Source organism: Plasmodium yoelii (assembly GCF_900002385.2).
Source record: "Plasmodium yoelii strain 17X genome assembly, chromosome: 13".
Lineage (NCBI taxonomy): Eukaryota > Apicomplexa > Aconoidasida > Haemosporida > Plasmodiidae > Plasmodium > Plasmodium yoelii.
This window is the reverse complement of record NC_036185.2, coordinates 1857024-1873604: the sequence shown is the minus strand read 5'-3', so window position 1 is coordinate 1873604 and position 16581 is coordinate 1857024. Positions and strand designations below refer to the sequence as shown.

Genomic DNA, 16581 nt, shown 5'->3' with positions numbered 1-16581 from the left:
TCTTTAATTTTGTTTGCTTTTTCCCACAATATTCTTTTTATTTTTTCCATGGAAGATATATCTGTATAGCTGTTATTTTACACGCTAGTCTTTTGATGACAAATATTATTCCTCATTAATTTGGTTCAAATAGTTATTATCTATTTGTGTTTTCTATAAAGGAAAAATATAAAAATATTAATATGTATATAATTGAATAAAGAGTTGAAAATTATCACAAATAAATATATACAGTCAATAAGTATTAGTTTCTTATGTAAATATCATATTTATAATATACTTTTTTTCATTGGAATTGGAATGCCAATTTGATTTTTCCTTTTTGTAGAACTTGATATATTTTCTCTGTGATAATCATGATGTGTTTTATTATCAAAAATATTGTTTAGTCTAGTATCGATTGATGGATGAGTATAATTTTTTTTATCATTAAAATTAGAAGAAACACTACTATTGGTTTGGAAAGTTTTAAAAGCTATATCATTTGAAATATGGCTAGTCAAATTATACATGTCTTTTCTATCTCTTTTATTTTTTATATCTGAAACTGAAGTTACACTTTTTTCATAAGGATGTGTTTTTTCTTTGTTGCTACTTATGGTACTATTGTTATAACCAAATTTATGAATTTTATTTATACCATTATTACGACTATCATTATTATGACTATCATTATTACGATTATCATTATTATGGTTATTATTATGATAGTTTTCTGATTTTTTTTGAGTAAAAATTGTATTTGTTTTTAAATTGCATGAATTAGGCCTTTCTCTTTGGCTTTCATATTTATTTATTAAATATTTAACATTTGGTTTGCTTTTTAAAAATGTTTTAGCTGATGTTGTAATGTTACTATGTGATGTTGCACTTTTAGAATTAGTTTGTTTATTTCGATCAAAAATATTAAATCCTTTATCATTTAATTTTGTTTTTCTAAGAACACAATGTGGATTATTTATTTCTTTTTCATTTTTATATGAATTGTTAGAATACCCTTTTATCGAATTTTCTATATTATCATCATATTTTTCATACATATTAGATTCTTCATTTTGGTGGGAATTTACTGACTCTTCTTCGTTTTGTTGGAAATTCGTTGCATTTTCCTGGAAATTCGTTGCATTTTTCTGGAAATTTTCTGAGTTTTCTTCGTTTATAATTTCTGAAAATTTTGACATATTACATTTTTTTATAGCTTTTTCAATATCGTTTCTTTGCTTGGTTTCTTCCCCCTTTTCTATTTCTCCGATATAACTTTTACTACAATTAGATGTAGATATATGAGAATAATTTTCGGGTGTACATTTCATAATTTCTGTATATTCATCGTCTTCAATTTCAAAATTACTACATTTTACAAGCTCATTAAATGGAGTGCTAGTTATAGAACTAATTTCTAATTGATCTTTGCTATGTTCTGGATCAGGGGTTGCATTTCTTATATAACTATTATTTTTTTCTTTAGTTTTAGATGTATTATATTTATTTTCAATTTGGCTGACACTATTTCTATCATATTTTTCATAACTAAAACTGTTTAAATCATTTTGTTTATTATATATACTTTTCTGATTCTTATTATTTTGGTAAAGCAGATCATTTTCTTTGTTTTGGTAAATCGGACCATTTTCTTTGTTTTGGTAAAGCGGACCATTTTCTTTGTTTTGGTAAAGCGGACCATTTTCTTTTCTTTGATACATTTTATAATTATATTGATTAAGATTATCCCCATTTTGGATTTGTTCATTATTTTCGTAAGAATTATGGCTTTGATTATATTTCTTTTTCAATTCATTTATATCTATATTTTCAACAGTTTCGTTTCTTAAATATATGTTATGACTAATACGCGTTAATTTGTTCTCACAATTTTCCCCATTTTTGTTCTCACAATCTTCCCCACTTTTGTTCTCACAATTTTCCCCATTTTTGTCACTATGATTGTTCCCGTTTTGATTGGCATGGTTCGGATCTATTCTTGATGTATAGCATTTTTCAGGTTCACAATTTAATTGTAAATTTGAGTCCACCTCTTTATTTTGTGTGTGTGTGTGGTCATATGTTTCGAACCCTTCTTTGTCATTTTCTAACCCTTCTTTGTCATTTTCTAACACTTCTTTGTCATTTTCTAACACTTCTTTGGCATTTTCGAACCCTTCTTTGGCATTTTCTAACACTTCTTTGGCATTTTCTAACACTTCTTTGGCATTTTCGAACCCTTCTTTGGCATTTTCTAACACTTCTTTGGCATTTCCTTCCCTATTCTGATAAACACTTTTCGATTTGTCTGACTCAATTGGAATTCTATACATAGTACAAAGAAAATCATAACTAAAAGAAATTTCAGCATTTTGAATTTCATCATTTATATGAGTATTTTCTAAATCATTAACATATTCATATATTTTTTCTTTTAAATTTTCAAATTGGTTATTATTAAAAGCTATTTCATTAATATTTATCATTTTTAGAGATTTAAAAAATTCATTTTTTTTTTGTATAACATCATTAATGGATAAATCAAAACTATTATAAATAATTTCTGATTCAAAATTTGAATATTGATTAAGAATATTTTGATATGATTCAAATATAGATTTGTCTGTTTCTTTAAATTTATTATTTTCATTTATAAATGTTTCGAATGAAAAATTTAATAAATAGTTATTTGGAGTTATATTTATATTAACATTTGATATACAATCTTTTAAATTTTTATTTAATAATATTTCCAATCTTTTAAAATAATATTTTATATTTTCACTATAATTATTTACAACTTCATGATTTATATATGCCATAAGAATTAAAGGGTTATTTTTTTTAATAGCATAAAAAATTAATTGGATAAAAAATAAATATTTATTCATAAAATCGTTTCTATTTTTATTTATTATATCCATTTCAGCATTTGTATATGAATCTCTTTTTTTTTTTATAGATTCATTATTTAAAATATTTTTATTTCGAGAATTATAATAATCATTAGCATTAATAACATTTTTTGATACACTATTTTGTATACTTGCACTTTTAATGCTTCCATTTTTGATGACCATATTTGTACTATTATTCATACAATCAATATTTAGATTTTCAAAATAAGTGGTTCTACAGTTGTAAATAGATGTATCGGAATTGTATCCAAATTTTTCGCTATTTTCTTTTTCATTTCCAAATTTTTCACTGCCAAATTTGTCACTGTCAAATTTTCCACCATTTTCTCTTTCGTTGCATATTTTTTTATTAAATTGTGTGGTGCTAATTATATGATTTGCATTTTTGATTTGATTTGCATTTTGGTCATCATGCATATTATCTATTTTTCGTTTTCGTGTTTTTTCATGTTCAATATTAGATAAAAATATATCATATTTATTTAAACATGTAAAAATAATATTTAATATTCTATATACAAAATTATTTTCTTTCTTATTTTCTTCAGAAATTTTGTTAATAATTTTTTTATAAATTTTATTTATTATTTTAATATAAGTATTTATATATATATAAAATTCTGTAGAATCAGATATATTATCAATTAGAATAGAATTGTTTTTCATAATATCAAATCCTAAATTAAAAGAAACATTACAAGCATATTCTAATAATTTAGAATGACTTGTTAAAAATTCTCGTCCTAATAAATTATTTAATATACTTGTAACTAAACTACGAGCAATTTCTCCATTTTTAAATAAATATATATAATTATTTGTGTGTATTATTTTTGTATATATACTTAAACAAACTATTGTATTAATAAAAAAAAAAGAAAAATGATCATAAGACAATTTTGCTATACAACTTTTTTTTTTCATCAATATATCTACTAATAAAACTGCACTTAATATTGCATTAAAATGAATAAAAGATGATTTTAAATCCATGTCAAATTTTTTTTGAAACAAATATCTTAATGCAAAATTTGATCCTTTTATAAGTATGATAAATAAATTCAAATTTTTAAAAACGTAATTTCCACTTTCTTTTAGTATAAAATTCCCATTTTTGCTTTTTTTTCCAACTTGTATTATGTTTTCTATAATTAGTTTGCATACCTGAGTAAAAGAAAAAAATAAAAGTCAATACCATCGCTTTAGCATTTATGCATCGCTTTGCTAACACTTCTATGCATCGCTTTAACATTTATGCATCGCTTTAACATTTATGCGCCGCTTTAACATTTATGCGCCGCTTTAACACTTCTATGCCGCTTTAACGGTTACCTTTGAAATAGTCTCGACATTATCAGAATATAAAAACGAAGCTAAATAAACGAAACGGAAATATATCATCGAATTTTCATATGTATTTGACCCATCCGATTTTTCATTATTTTTAGATTCTAAAATGTGAAACAGTTCTTTAGTTTTGGAATAATTATTTCCATTTATTGTTGAATTTAAATTTTTGGATATACTAGTACATGCTATTTGGTTATTTATGTAATCTTCGTTTATTTTGTGAATTTCGGCATTTTCTATTTTATTTTTCACTTTTAGTATTTCCTCGACGCTGTTTTGAAATTCGTTAACGTGCTCTGCAAAAATGGCAGTAAATGTAAAAGTGTAGAAAATGTAAAAGTGTAGAAAATGTAAAAGTGTAGAAAATGTAAAAGTGTCAGAGAGTATCTATTTCATTCTACCTTCGACTTCGTTTTTTATGGAGTTCCTTTTTTCTGCATTGGCTTTTATATAATTTATTAATTTATCATACTCTTCATCTTTAACGATTCCTGAAAAATTAGCATAAATATATCAGAGAAAAAAATAAAGCATCGAACAAATGCATATTTGTAAATTTTTAAAACTGTAAAAAATTTTATTCAATTCGGATTGGAAATGGCAGAGGAAAAAAAAAAAAAAAAAAACGCAGAAAAAAATGCAGAGAAAACGAAGAGAAAATGCAGAGAAAAGCACAAATAACTGAATAGCTAAATTGTAAGTATAGAATAAATGAGGATAGACAGATTAAAATAATGTAATAATAAAATTAAGACAAAATATAATAAAAAAAAAAAAAAAATAGTGATATAACAGAATTTATAAAAATTAAAAAAAGTGTCATGATTCTTCATATGAAAAAAAGAAGAAAAAAAAAAATATATAATCAATATAAATACAAATTTATATGTAAATGTAAAGACACACACATATATAATATATTGCTAAAAATGTTGGGAAAATAAAATTACTATATTACAATGATATTTATTTTATAATATTTCGATATTTTATGCATAAAAATAAAAAAAAACTTTGACTAATTAATACAATTTTATCTGCCATATTCTTATTATTTTACTAAAATAAAAAAAAAAAAAACTGCCTATATGTATAAAATTCATTAATGAAGTATTTTTTTTCTTTACCTTCAGAATTGTCACTAGGATAAGAATTAATATTTTTATTTTCTACAAAATTGGAAAAAAATATATTTAATATATATATCAAACTGCATTTCTGATTTATTTTTTTTTAAATATAATACTATAGATATGTATAAAAATAAACTCAATAATCTTACCTTGAATATCATTTGATGATTCATTATAATTTGGCCACTTTTCAATAAATTCGTCAACTTTGCTTTTTAAATAATAAGCTATATCATCATTGTCTATCCCTCTAATAATGTTTGGACAAAAAAAAAAAAAAAATAAAAAAAAAACCCAAAAATAAAAAAAAATAAAAAAAAATAAAACCCAAAAATAAAACCCCAAAATATATTCACCAAATAAACCAAAATAATTGCTAAAGTGATTTTTTTAATTACTTATAAAGATTTGGACAAAATTTTTGAATATTAGCAAAAATTTTTAAGCAATAAAATGTCACATTCTTATTTTTGCTATGAACTGTAAAAATCTGAAGAACTTTCATGACATCCTTTTCAATGTTTAAACATTTATCTTTGTATAAAATTATTAGTTTGAGCAATATGTCTAAAGCGTCACATATTTTCCTAAAAAGTAAAAAATAAAAAGTAAAAATTAAAAATTAAAAATACAATATAGTATAGTGTGGTGGTATAGCGTGGTAGCATAGTGTGGTGGTATAGCGTGGTAGCATAGTGTGGTGGTATAGCGTGGTAGCATAGTGTGGTGGTATAGCGTGGTAGCATAGTGTGGTAGTATAACAGTTAGACATTCCCAATTTAGGCATGCTTATACGTGCCTGCTTATGAGAAGTTTCTTACTTTGGGCTACATGTTGAGGCATGTTTCAAAAGGTAAGAAAAATATAATTTGTGATCCGAGATATAACATAAAGAAATAAGAATTTCCTTAAATTTTTCTAATAAAAAAAAAAAAAAAAAATTATTAAATAGGAGATAGAAATTGTAGTTAAATAAAATGAAGTATTAAAAAGAGAAAAAGTCTTACTACTAATTTCTGGTGTAACAACAGTATTATTTAATTTATCAAAAATAAAATGAACCAAAATAATTAATTCTTGATTATTTAATAAAACATAATTATCTTCAAATGTTTTTAAAATCATTTTAATCAAATTTATAAACTCAATAAATAATTCCTTATTGTTCTGATTTATACTTAAAGAATAAAATATCCATTTTAATAATAAATCTAAAAATCGGCATTTTGAAAAAAAGGTCGATTGGTTTGAACTGTTGCTTAAGTACTCTTTGAAAAAGGATATGCACCTACCAAGTTGGGAAAAAAAAAAAAATAAAAAAATAAAAAAAATAAAATAATGATGATGATAATGATGATAATGATGATAATGATAATGATGATAATGATGATGATGATGATGGTGATGATAAAAGTATAACATAACGTGGTGGAGACCATTTCCGGTCTCGTTCGATTCCCAGCCATGTAGTATGGATAGACCTACCGATTGATCATACTAGGGTTGTTAGAAAACATACAGAATACTAATTCTTGGCTACTAAACAACTTGAACTCTTTCATTAAATAATTGAGATGAGATTGATCAAGATTTTTTTCCCATTTTAATTTATCAGGTTTAATTTTATAATTTGATGGAAATTCAATTTTTAAGGTTTTACTTTTTGTAAAAGTATTTAATCGCTTAACGCTTTTTGATTTTATAAAATTGGAAGATGAAATATTACTCATGTTACTTTCATTATTTGATAATCTTTTTACTTGTGAATTATTAGATGTAAAAATTTTATAAAAAGAAAAATCACTATTTAATTTCATTTGGTTAAAAATATCATGAAGACATTCTTTTTTATGAGCAGATAATTTTTCATATATATTAAAAAATATGTTTGAACCATATTTTGAATATATATTATCTAAAACATTACATGATTTTTCTCTGATTTGTTCATTATCATCAAAAAAAAGGTCTAAATAAAATTTTAGTATTTTTTTTTGTATAACATTTTCATTTAATAATAAAATATGATTTGTATTAATAATATTTATAACTATTAATATTTCATTTCTTTTAGAAAATTGTTTTAAATTTTTATTATTTCCTGATGAATTGTTATTTATACTTGTTCCAGAATTTTGACTAAATAATTTATTTGACGTTTTAATATGATTTAATTTTTCACTTAAAATATAATTATTTATAAGATTTATATATTTTGAAATACCAATATTTTTACAAATACATGTTAAAAGTTTATCAATTTGATCAAGTGCTATATCTTTATCTTCTATAATTTTGATAATAAATTCAAAAATAACATCCGAATAAATATATGTATTTTCTTTTAATGAAAATAACAGAACATATAATAATTGCACACATTTATTTTTATTACAATTATATATTTTTTTTAAAATATTATCATTAATTAACATATCTAATTTATCAGGATCAATATAATATTTTCCTATTTTTTCAATAATATTTATTATTTTTACAACATTATTTGTTATTTTATTAGCTATATTTGTATGTTCATTATTATTACCTGAATTGTTAATATTTTCTGCACTTATTTTATTAACACAATCTTTTATTATATCTCCGATTTTTACCATTTTTTCATCATCATCATCTCCAAATTTATCTCTTATACTTTCCGAATCGAACACTTCTTTTTTATTTTCCATTGTTATTTTTTCTTCGATTTCAGATTGATATTTTTCACTATTTTTTCCGGCATCTTTATTATTGTTCTGCACAATTGAGTTATTATAATTTAGACATGAATTTGTGTAATTAATTTCGACCACTGTATTCTTTTTTAAATACTCCCCGTCGCCATCTTGGCATTTGCTCCTGCGTTCTGCATCTTTACATTTGCTTGCCCGTTCTGCATCTTTACATTTGCTTGCCCGTTCTGCATCTTGATATTTGCTTGCCCGTTCTGTATTATCATTATCATTATTACCATTTTCATTATTGCCATTTTCATAGTTTGACTTGGTTAAGATAGAAGCTGATGATGTTTGCAAATTGATAGTAGTTTGTTTTTGTACAAATTTATCGATATCTTCTTTTAATTTTACAATTTGTCTTATATTTTCAGATATCCCTTCTAAATAAGGCAATACATTTTTATCCCCAAAATTTTTAGATAATATTTGTAATAAAAGAATAGATGCATTTTTTAAATTTGTATTTTTTGAATCTACAAATTGTTTTAAAAAATAAACAAGAGGTTTAACATTTATATTTGATCCTAAACCTTTATTTAAAAATATTTTTTGCAAAATTTTAATACATGTTTCACTTCTTTTTGCAAATTTTACAGAATTATTTTTTATAAGAATATCAATAATAATATTATTATCAAAATATTGAAAACATTTATTTATAAAATTATTGCAAATTATTCCATCTTTTTGATCAGCTACTTTTTCAAGATATAAACATATTAATGTGTTCATTATTTTTATAAATGAATTAGTATTATTATTAATATTACAATTATATAAAATGTCTATAAATTTGTTAAAAAAATCATATATTGCTAAATTTAATTGACTATATTTTCCTTTAAATTCATAACAATTCGTTTTAATTATATTAACTAATTTTTCAAAATCAAAATTGCCACTTCCGCCACTATTAACAGCTTCGTTTTCTTTTAACCACTCAATTATCGAATTTAAGGCTTCAATTTTATGCATAAAATTGGTTGAATTTAAATTGCCCATAATATTGTCAGGTATTGAAAGTGTATTATCTGACCTCTTTTCATTTTGATTCTGATTTTGGTTTTGATTTTGATTCTGATTTTGGTTTTGATTTTGGTTTTGATTCTGATTTTGGTTTTCTTTACCTTCATTTTTGCCTATTTTATTTTGTTTTTTCGCAACCTGAACAGATGAACACAGTGCTAATATTGATTTTTTTTTACTATCAGAAATGGAATTAAAAAAAGACGGATAAATATCTTCAGTGTAATTAGCTATAATCATAGCATAAACTCTAAAAGCCGCATTTTTAATATTAGCAACAGTATCATTTAATAAATGTTTTGTTATATCTATTATAGAAATTATATTTTTTTTATCTATATGATCAAATATTTTAATTAGAAATTCTAATGTTAATAATCTAGTATTATTATTTTTATCCTTAAAATTTTTTGATAAATCATCTATAAATATATCTATATTATATACAAGAATAGCTTTTGTTAAACATTCCATACAAGCATTAGAAACTTGTTTATTAGAATCTTTTAATTTGGAACATAAAATAAATGAAAATTTTTTAACAGTAGCATATATATCTTTATCAAATTTTTCGATTAATATATGAAGCAATTTTAAGGTTGAAACTACAACAGGTAATGCGGATTCATTTTTTAATAATTTAGATATAATACTTAATATTGTAGATATATAAGGTGTTTTTTTTATAGCAAATTTTGATTTTATTTTTTCACATAACAAATTAATAGCTTCAACTTTTATTTTCCATGGTAATAAATTTTCATTACTTAATGATGTATTATTATTGTTTCCATTATTATTATTATTATTAGTATTAGTATCTACACAGCCTTCTAAAACCCTTTTTTCCCATTGTTTTGTACAAACTTCTTTAAATATATCAGTTTCATCTATTAAATTTGATGGTGATATCATAAAATCATTATTTTCTAAATTATTAGCAATTTCATCTAAATGTGTTTGATTAGTTAGATATGTTTTAAAATTATCATAAATTTTTGAACGATCTATATTTTTATCTTTTTGTAATTCTTTTGTTATATAATTTTTTTGTTGACTATTTAATTCATTTAATATACAATTTTGGAAATCTTTATTTTTAACTTGAGTAAGAATTTCTATATATAATAAATAAAAATTAGTTTTAACATATTTATCTACCATTTCATTAAATTTTAGACAACACTTATTTATTGTTTTTACACATATAACATTAGCTTTAAATGAATTTAATAATTTATAAAATAATAATAACATAGATCCTATTACTTTTATTTTTATTCCTTTTATATTTCCAACAGATTTATTAGATTTCATATATATAGAATTCATATAATCTGTTAATATTGTTAACATATTTATTGTTATTTTATCATTTGAACAATATTCGATTATTTTACTTATTATATTAAACCCATTATCAAAAGATTTTGGATTTGTTAATATTTTTTCACATAATACAATATAAATTTTACTAAATAAATTAAATAATTTATTTCGATATTCATTAACAAATGAATCAATTAATATATCTTCTGTTTTATATTTATCTTTATATTTATAAAAATAAATTTCTTTTAAAACATTTAAATATTCTTCTGTCATTTCACTAGCTTTTAATTGACATATAACATTATTATCTGATATATATCTTAATATACAATCTTCATCTTTAAATATTTCATTTATAATTTCGATTTTTTTATTCATATCTTCATTATTAGAGAATATTTTTATAACTTCATTATATCCATGTACTCTATATCTTACTATCGAATTATTAATTCTGTCATTTAATTTTATTTTAGACATATCATCACCATCTTCTTCTGTATTATTAATATTGGCTAGATTATTATTTTCGTTTATTTGGTTGTTTCCTGAATATGTATCAAAATTGGTAGCTGCGTTATTATTCCCACTATATATTGCATCATTATTATTGCCACTATTATTGCCACTATTATTGCCATTATTATTGCCATTATTATTGCCATTATTATTTTCTTTAATTTTACTAATAGAGCCTTTTATTTTATTTGGATCATTTTCAACAACTCCTCCACCTAAAGCCCCTTTTGCTAATTCTCTTTGCAGCAATTGCTCAAAAATATCGACACTAGTATTTTCATTATCATCTTTATTATAATGACTATTTAATATATCTTCATTTGTGTTCTTTGTATCGTCATGTTTATTTTTTTCATCATTTCGATTTTCATTAATTTGTTTGTTATTAAATCGAGGGTTTGTATAATCTTTTTTGTTACTATCATTATTATTATATTCATTATATTTTTCTTCATTTCTTTTATTACCCTTTTCACAATTTTCGATGTTATTCATTTCTCCTTTTAATGGGCCTGCTCGCCCATGTACAACACTTTTTCCTATTCTTAAGGTTTTTCTTTTTTCCATTACAATAGCAGATTATAAAAATTAAGTAATAATTATATTCAAAATGGAAAAAGTGTAAACATCATAATAAAAAGGCACATATAAATGCCCTTGGAAAATGAAAGCTCAATTATTAGATCGTCTGTATATGTATCCTATTTGGTTTTATTTTTTTATATTTGATCACAATTGCATAATATTGTAACTATTTTTTTTTTTTTTTTTTTTTTTTCTCTTTCTTTTCTTCCTCTTTGTGATCTATTTATTTCTTTTTAATTTTTTTTTTTTTCATAATTCAAATTATTTTATTTGATTTTCTCATGTATTTATTTATTGTTAATATACAGATAAAAAAAAAAAAAAATAAATATACACAATTCATGCATACACATATTATAAAATATGCATGAATATTTAAATGTATTATATTTTTTGCAAAATTTTACAAAAAAAAAATTATTTATTTTAAATATTAAAAAAAATCTATAATATTTTACTTCGAATAAGGGAAATAAAATACTTTATTTATATATAATATACAAGTATACATAATTTGTGCGAATATGGCACTTTTTACACTAATATATAAAGACAAAAAAAAAAAAAAAAAAGGGAACTATGAATATAATCGTAGCATACATATATATATATATATATATATATATATATATTGATTAAAAAAAATACGTAATATATATATTATAATTATGTATACTAATTCTCATTAAATTTGATTGTATATTTTGTGAAAATTTTTATTTTACAGCTAACTTGTGTGGTACATAAATGTATTATGTATATATATATATATATATATATTTTTTTTTTATTGCTGGGAAATTGAAAATTATATATTTTGTTCAAATTGACATTGAAAACTATTAAAAAAAATGTAAAATAAAATCCAATAAAAATAATATCTCAAATTTTTGTAATGATAAAGTAATATGAATGTATACCAACTTATTAACAATAAAATAGGCTTACAAATTAAAAAAAAATGTGTGTATTTTACTATAAAACAGTGATTTAATTTCCTTTTGGTCTTTTATATTCAGCTATCTAACCATTTATATATTGTTAATGTCTATATTTATTATTTTATTTTGTAGTACTTTATTTCTTATCTCATTACAACATTTGAAAAGGTGAAAAAGAGAATAAACAATTTATACTTAAAAGTTTTGTAAATATCAAAAAATTAGCATTCTATTTATTTTGCTATATTTTATTACATTTTATTATGTTATATTTTATTACATTTCTTCTTCCATCTCTCACACAAAATTTAACATTCCATACATATAAATATAAATATATATATATAAATGCATATATTTTTTATATAACTATTACACTAAATTTTATCAGTTTTCCATCCATGAATAATTCCATTCTTTCGCTGGTTTGTAAACCTTTTTTTCTTTTTCTTTTTCTTTTTTCTTTTTTTTCTTTCTTTCTTTTTTTAATTCCTTGTCTTCACGGATTGTGTATAATATGCACATGAAACCTCCGCAAATTAAGGATAATATATTAATTGGCAAAAAAAGACAAATTATAAATTGTGTTTGCTAACAACAATAAGATGGTATATATTCCGATACTCTTATTATTTAAGTGGATAGTATAACTAAATAATATAATGGTGTAGTTGCAAATAAAAAAAAAAATAAAAACATTTAATTTTTTAATATTTTGTTTTTATTCAAAAAAATGAAATATAAACTCAACCAATATATATGTTAACCACAAAAAAAATATACAAAATTTATGTGCATTTATAGAGGGGAGAGTGTGAAAAAAAAAAAAAATTAAAAAAATGTAGAGCGGAGAAATTAAGTATTTTTTCAAACAAAACATAATTTATTTAAGAAATATAAAGGAAAATATAAAAGCAAAATAAAAAAGTAAAATAAATAAAACAATGTAATAAAAGACAAACGAATGTGTGGGTATAGGAAGGAGGGAAGGAGTGCTTTCTAACGAAATTTTATATAACATGATACTTGATAAAAATGAGCTTTTTATACATTTTGCAGGTAAATTAAATATTAACATATAAATTTATTCATTTGTATTTTATGTCATTTTAAAACAAGGTTAACATTTTAAAAGTTGTAATACAATTTTTTTAGCAGTTTTGGGGGATACAAAAAAAAAAATATATATATATATATATATATATATACTCAACATCATAAATATAAAAATAGTTAACCTTTTTAAAGAAATGGAAACTATAGCACAAAGCTAATAACATTTCTAAAGAGTATAAACATTATATAATAGTTATTTTAAATATCTTCAAAATGCATTGCAAACTAGTTGCAATAAAGCAAATTTGTTTAAAAAAAAAACAAAAAAAAATAAAAATTAAAAGAAAATTGTATACTATTATAATATGCTAAAAATTAAAGCTCATCATAATCATAATTTTGTTTTGTTTTTTTAATTAAATTTAAATATCTGGGTATACTTATGAGTAAAACTGCAATTGTCCAAGTAATGTTATTTTTTTTTACCTATAAAAAGGATAATAAAAAAAATCATTGATAAACATATGTGTGCAAAATTAATTGTATACACAAACAAAATATACATAATTATGTGTGTGTGTAGAAAACTATATTTATTTTTTTTTAATTGCTTACATAATTTGTTGAGTAAAATAATATCGATTTATCAATTTTTAATACATGTCTCATAAATTCATATAAAAATATTAACCTGTAATAAAATTGAAAGAATAAATATGTTATACATTTTAGTTAACTAATTAAAAATACTATACTAGAAATAAAAAAAAAAAAAAAAATATATATATATTATTCATATACACACCAAATAAAAACTTTTATATTTTTTTTAAAATTACCCAAAACATGATGTTTGAGCTTTCTCTATATTCGCATCAGGATGTACAACTTTTCTAATTTCATCTATGGTAAGAGGGCAAAGTTCCTCTGCCTTTTTTAAGTACATACTTGTATCCAGAGGAATAGGATTATATGTTTCTGGGATGTTTAATATGTCCTAAAAAAAAAAAAAAAAAAAAAAAAAAAAAAAATATATACATGCATACGTACATACATACATACACACACATCCACATAAATGATAGTTATTCCCTTTTCGAGAATAGCTAAACAAAACGAAGATTGCTTATGTTGGTACACTCTTATTATTGTGCATCCTTACAATTGCAAAATGGTGAAAGTTTTCAATTCCATATAACTTAATAAATTTTTTCATTTTAAATGGTAAAGTGTCAATTTTTGAATAATTTAAAATAGTTTGTAATTGTTTTCTACATAAATTTAAATCCCCTGTACCTATACCTATATATTCATCATTTTTTAATTCTCTTTTATTTTGTTCATTATATTCTTCTAATTCTTCATCAATTGAAGTTTTATATAAATTATTTATTAAAAATTTAAACTCTTTTGGAAAACAAGGGACTGTTATAAATTTAGTTTGGTTATTATCATCATCATAATTAGTTGTGTCATTTTTATTTTGTTTATTTTGTTTACTTAGTATATTTTTTTTTTCATAATATTCATGTACAACATAATGCAAATATGTTTTCATGGCATTTTGCCGACCTAATGATAAATAGCTTTTGCAATATAAATACATATTTTTATCAAATAATTTTATTTTTACAATATTTTTATTTTTATAATTTTCTTCAATAACATCATCTTTATTATTTTCTTTATGTTTATAATTCATTGAATTTAATATATCTTTATTCATTTTCGATTCTGGAACTTTTATGATAATTTGAGCAGTTGCTCCACCACTTTCAAGTACACCAATTATATCATCATCATCATTTTTATTATCGTTATTAATTTGGTTGTGTGTTAATTTTTGGCTATTTTTTATTTCTTCATTATTATTATTTATAAATATAATAGGATTTGGTGATAATTTTTCTAAAAGTGAATAAATAGACACATATGATAAAATAGCTTCTTCTTTTCCACTTAATATTTTAATTAATAATTCATCAATTAATAAAAAATCATTAAATTTTTCAAAAAAATAATTTTTAATAAAATTTATATATTTATTCGATTGATTTATACTTAATAATCTAAAACCTCCCGAAGCTCTGATCAAGATAACTGTACTTGATCGTTCTTCTTTTTTAACATTTTCATAAATAAAATTTTGTATTTTTTGAAAATAATTATAAAACCCCTCTTTTTCATTATTAAAAAAATAATTATTTAGTAAATATACTAACCCAGGTGTAGTTCTATAATTTATAGAAGGTATATATATTTTTATATCTTTATTGTCATTTGAAGTAATATAATCATAAATATAAACCCTTGTGCCAGTAGACCCAGCATCAATAATTATAGATTTATATTTTGTTTTTTCATCATATTCTTTTTCATCATATTTTGTTAAAATATTGTGTTCACATTTTGCTATTATAATCATATATATAAGTAATGAATAAATTATCATTACAAATATAAGCCTATTCAATTTTTTAATTGCTTCATTTTTCATTTTTTACACAAATAGCGTATATTATATACTAGTAAATATGTGCATGCATTTAATACATATACATGTTATACATACATAAACATGTTTATCATACATATACATGTTTATCATACATATACATGTTTATCATACATATACATGTTTATCATACATATACATGTTTATCATACATATACATGATTATTTAATTTATATACATATATGTATATTTATTTATTTATCGATTATATGCTTTTCATTAAAATGTACCAACTTTGATGCTTTAATTTTTCAGCAATAATTTTTTTTTGAAATGTTCAAAATTTTCCAAAATAATTATTTATATTTTAATTCATATTTTTTACAATTCATATTTTTTACAATTCACTTTTTTATGAAATATATGTATTACCGATGTGGAAATAAAGTCGTTATGATATCATTGCTGCATTATACAATATAGTACAATACAATAAATTGTGTTAATAAAAATATACAAAAAAAAAAAAAAATATAATAAATAAA

At 21.5% G+C, this 16581-nt stretch overlaps 2 protein-coding genes across 2 annotated transcripts; both read right to left on the bottom strand.

Annotated features, from left to right (window-relative positions):
* Positions 1 to 136: 136 nt before the first annotated feature.
* PY17X_1342200 (conserved Plasmodium protein, unknown function) lies at positions 137 to 11565 on the bottom strand (the record flags this gene model as incomplete). Its single annotated transcript, XM_022957194.1, has 10 exons — positions 137 to 153; positions 281 to 4064; positions 4233 to 4546; positions 4652 to 4741; positions 5378 to 5419; positions 5533 to 5633; positions 5782 to 5970; positions 6205 to 6301; positions 6391 to 6671; positions 6869 to 11565. 10 exons carry the CDS (start codon positions 11563 to 11565, stop codon positions 137 to 139), a joined length of 9612 nt encoding a protein of 3203 aa, XP_022813652.1.
* A 2390-nt stretch (positions 11566 to 13955) lies between these two features.
* Positions 13956 to 16077, bottom strand: PY17X_1342100 (nucleoside-diphosphatase, putative; the record flags this gene model as incomplete). Its single annotated transcript, XM_022957193.1, has 4 exons — positions 13956 to 14066; positions 14196 to 14271; positions 14420 to 14577; positions 14743 to 16077. 4 exons carry the CDS (start codon positions 16075 to 16077, stop codon positions 13956 to 13958), a joined length of 1680 nt encoding a protein of 559 aa, XP_022813651.1.
* Between the last annotated feature and the right edge of the window lie 504 nt (positions 16078 to 16581).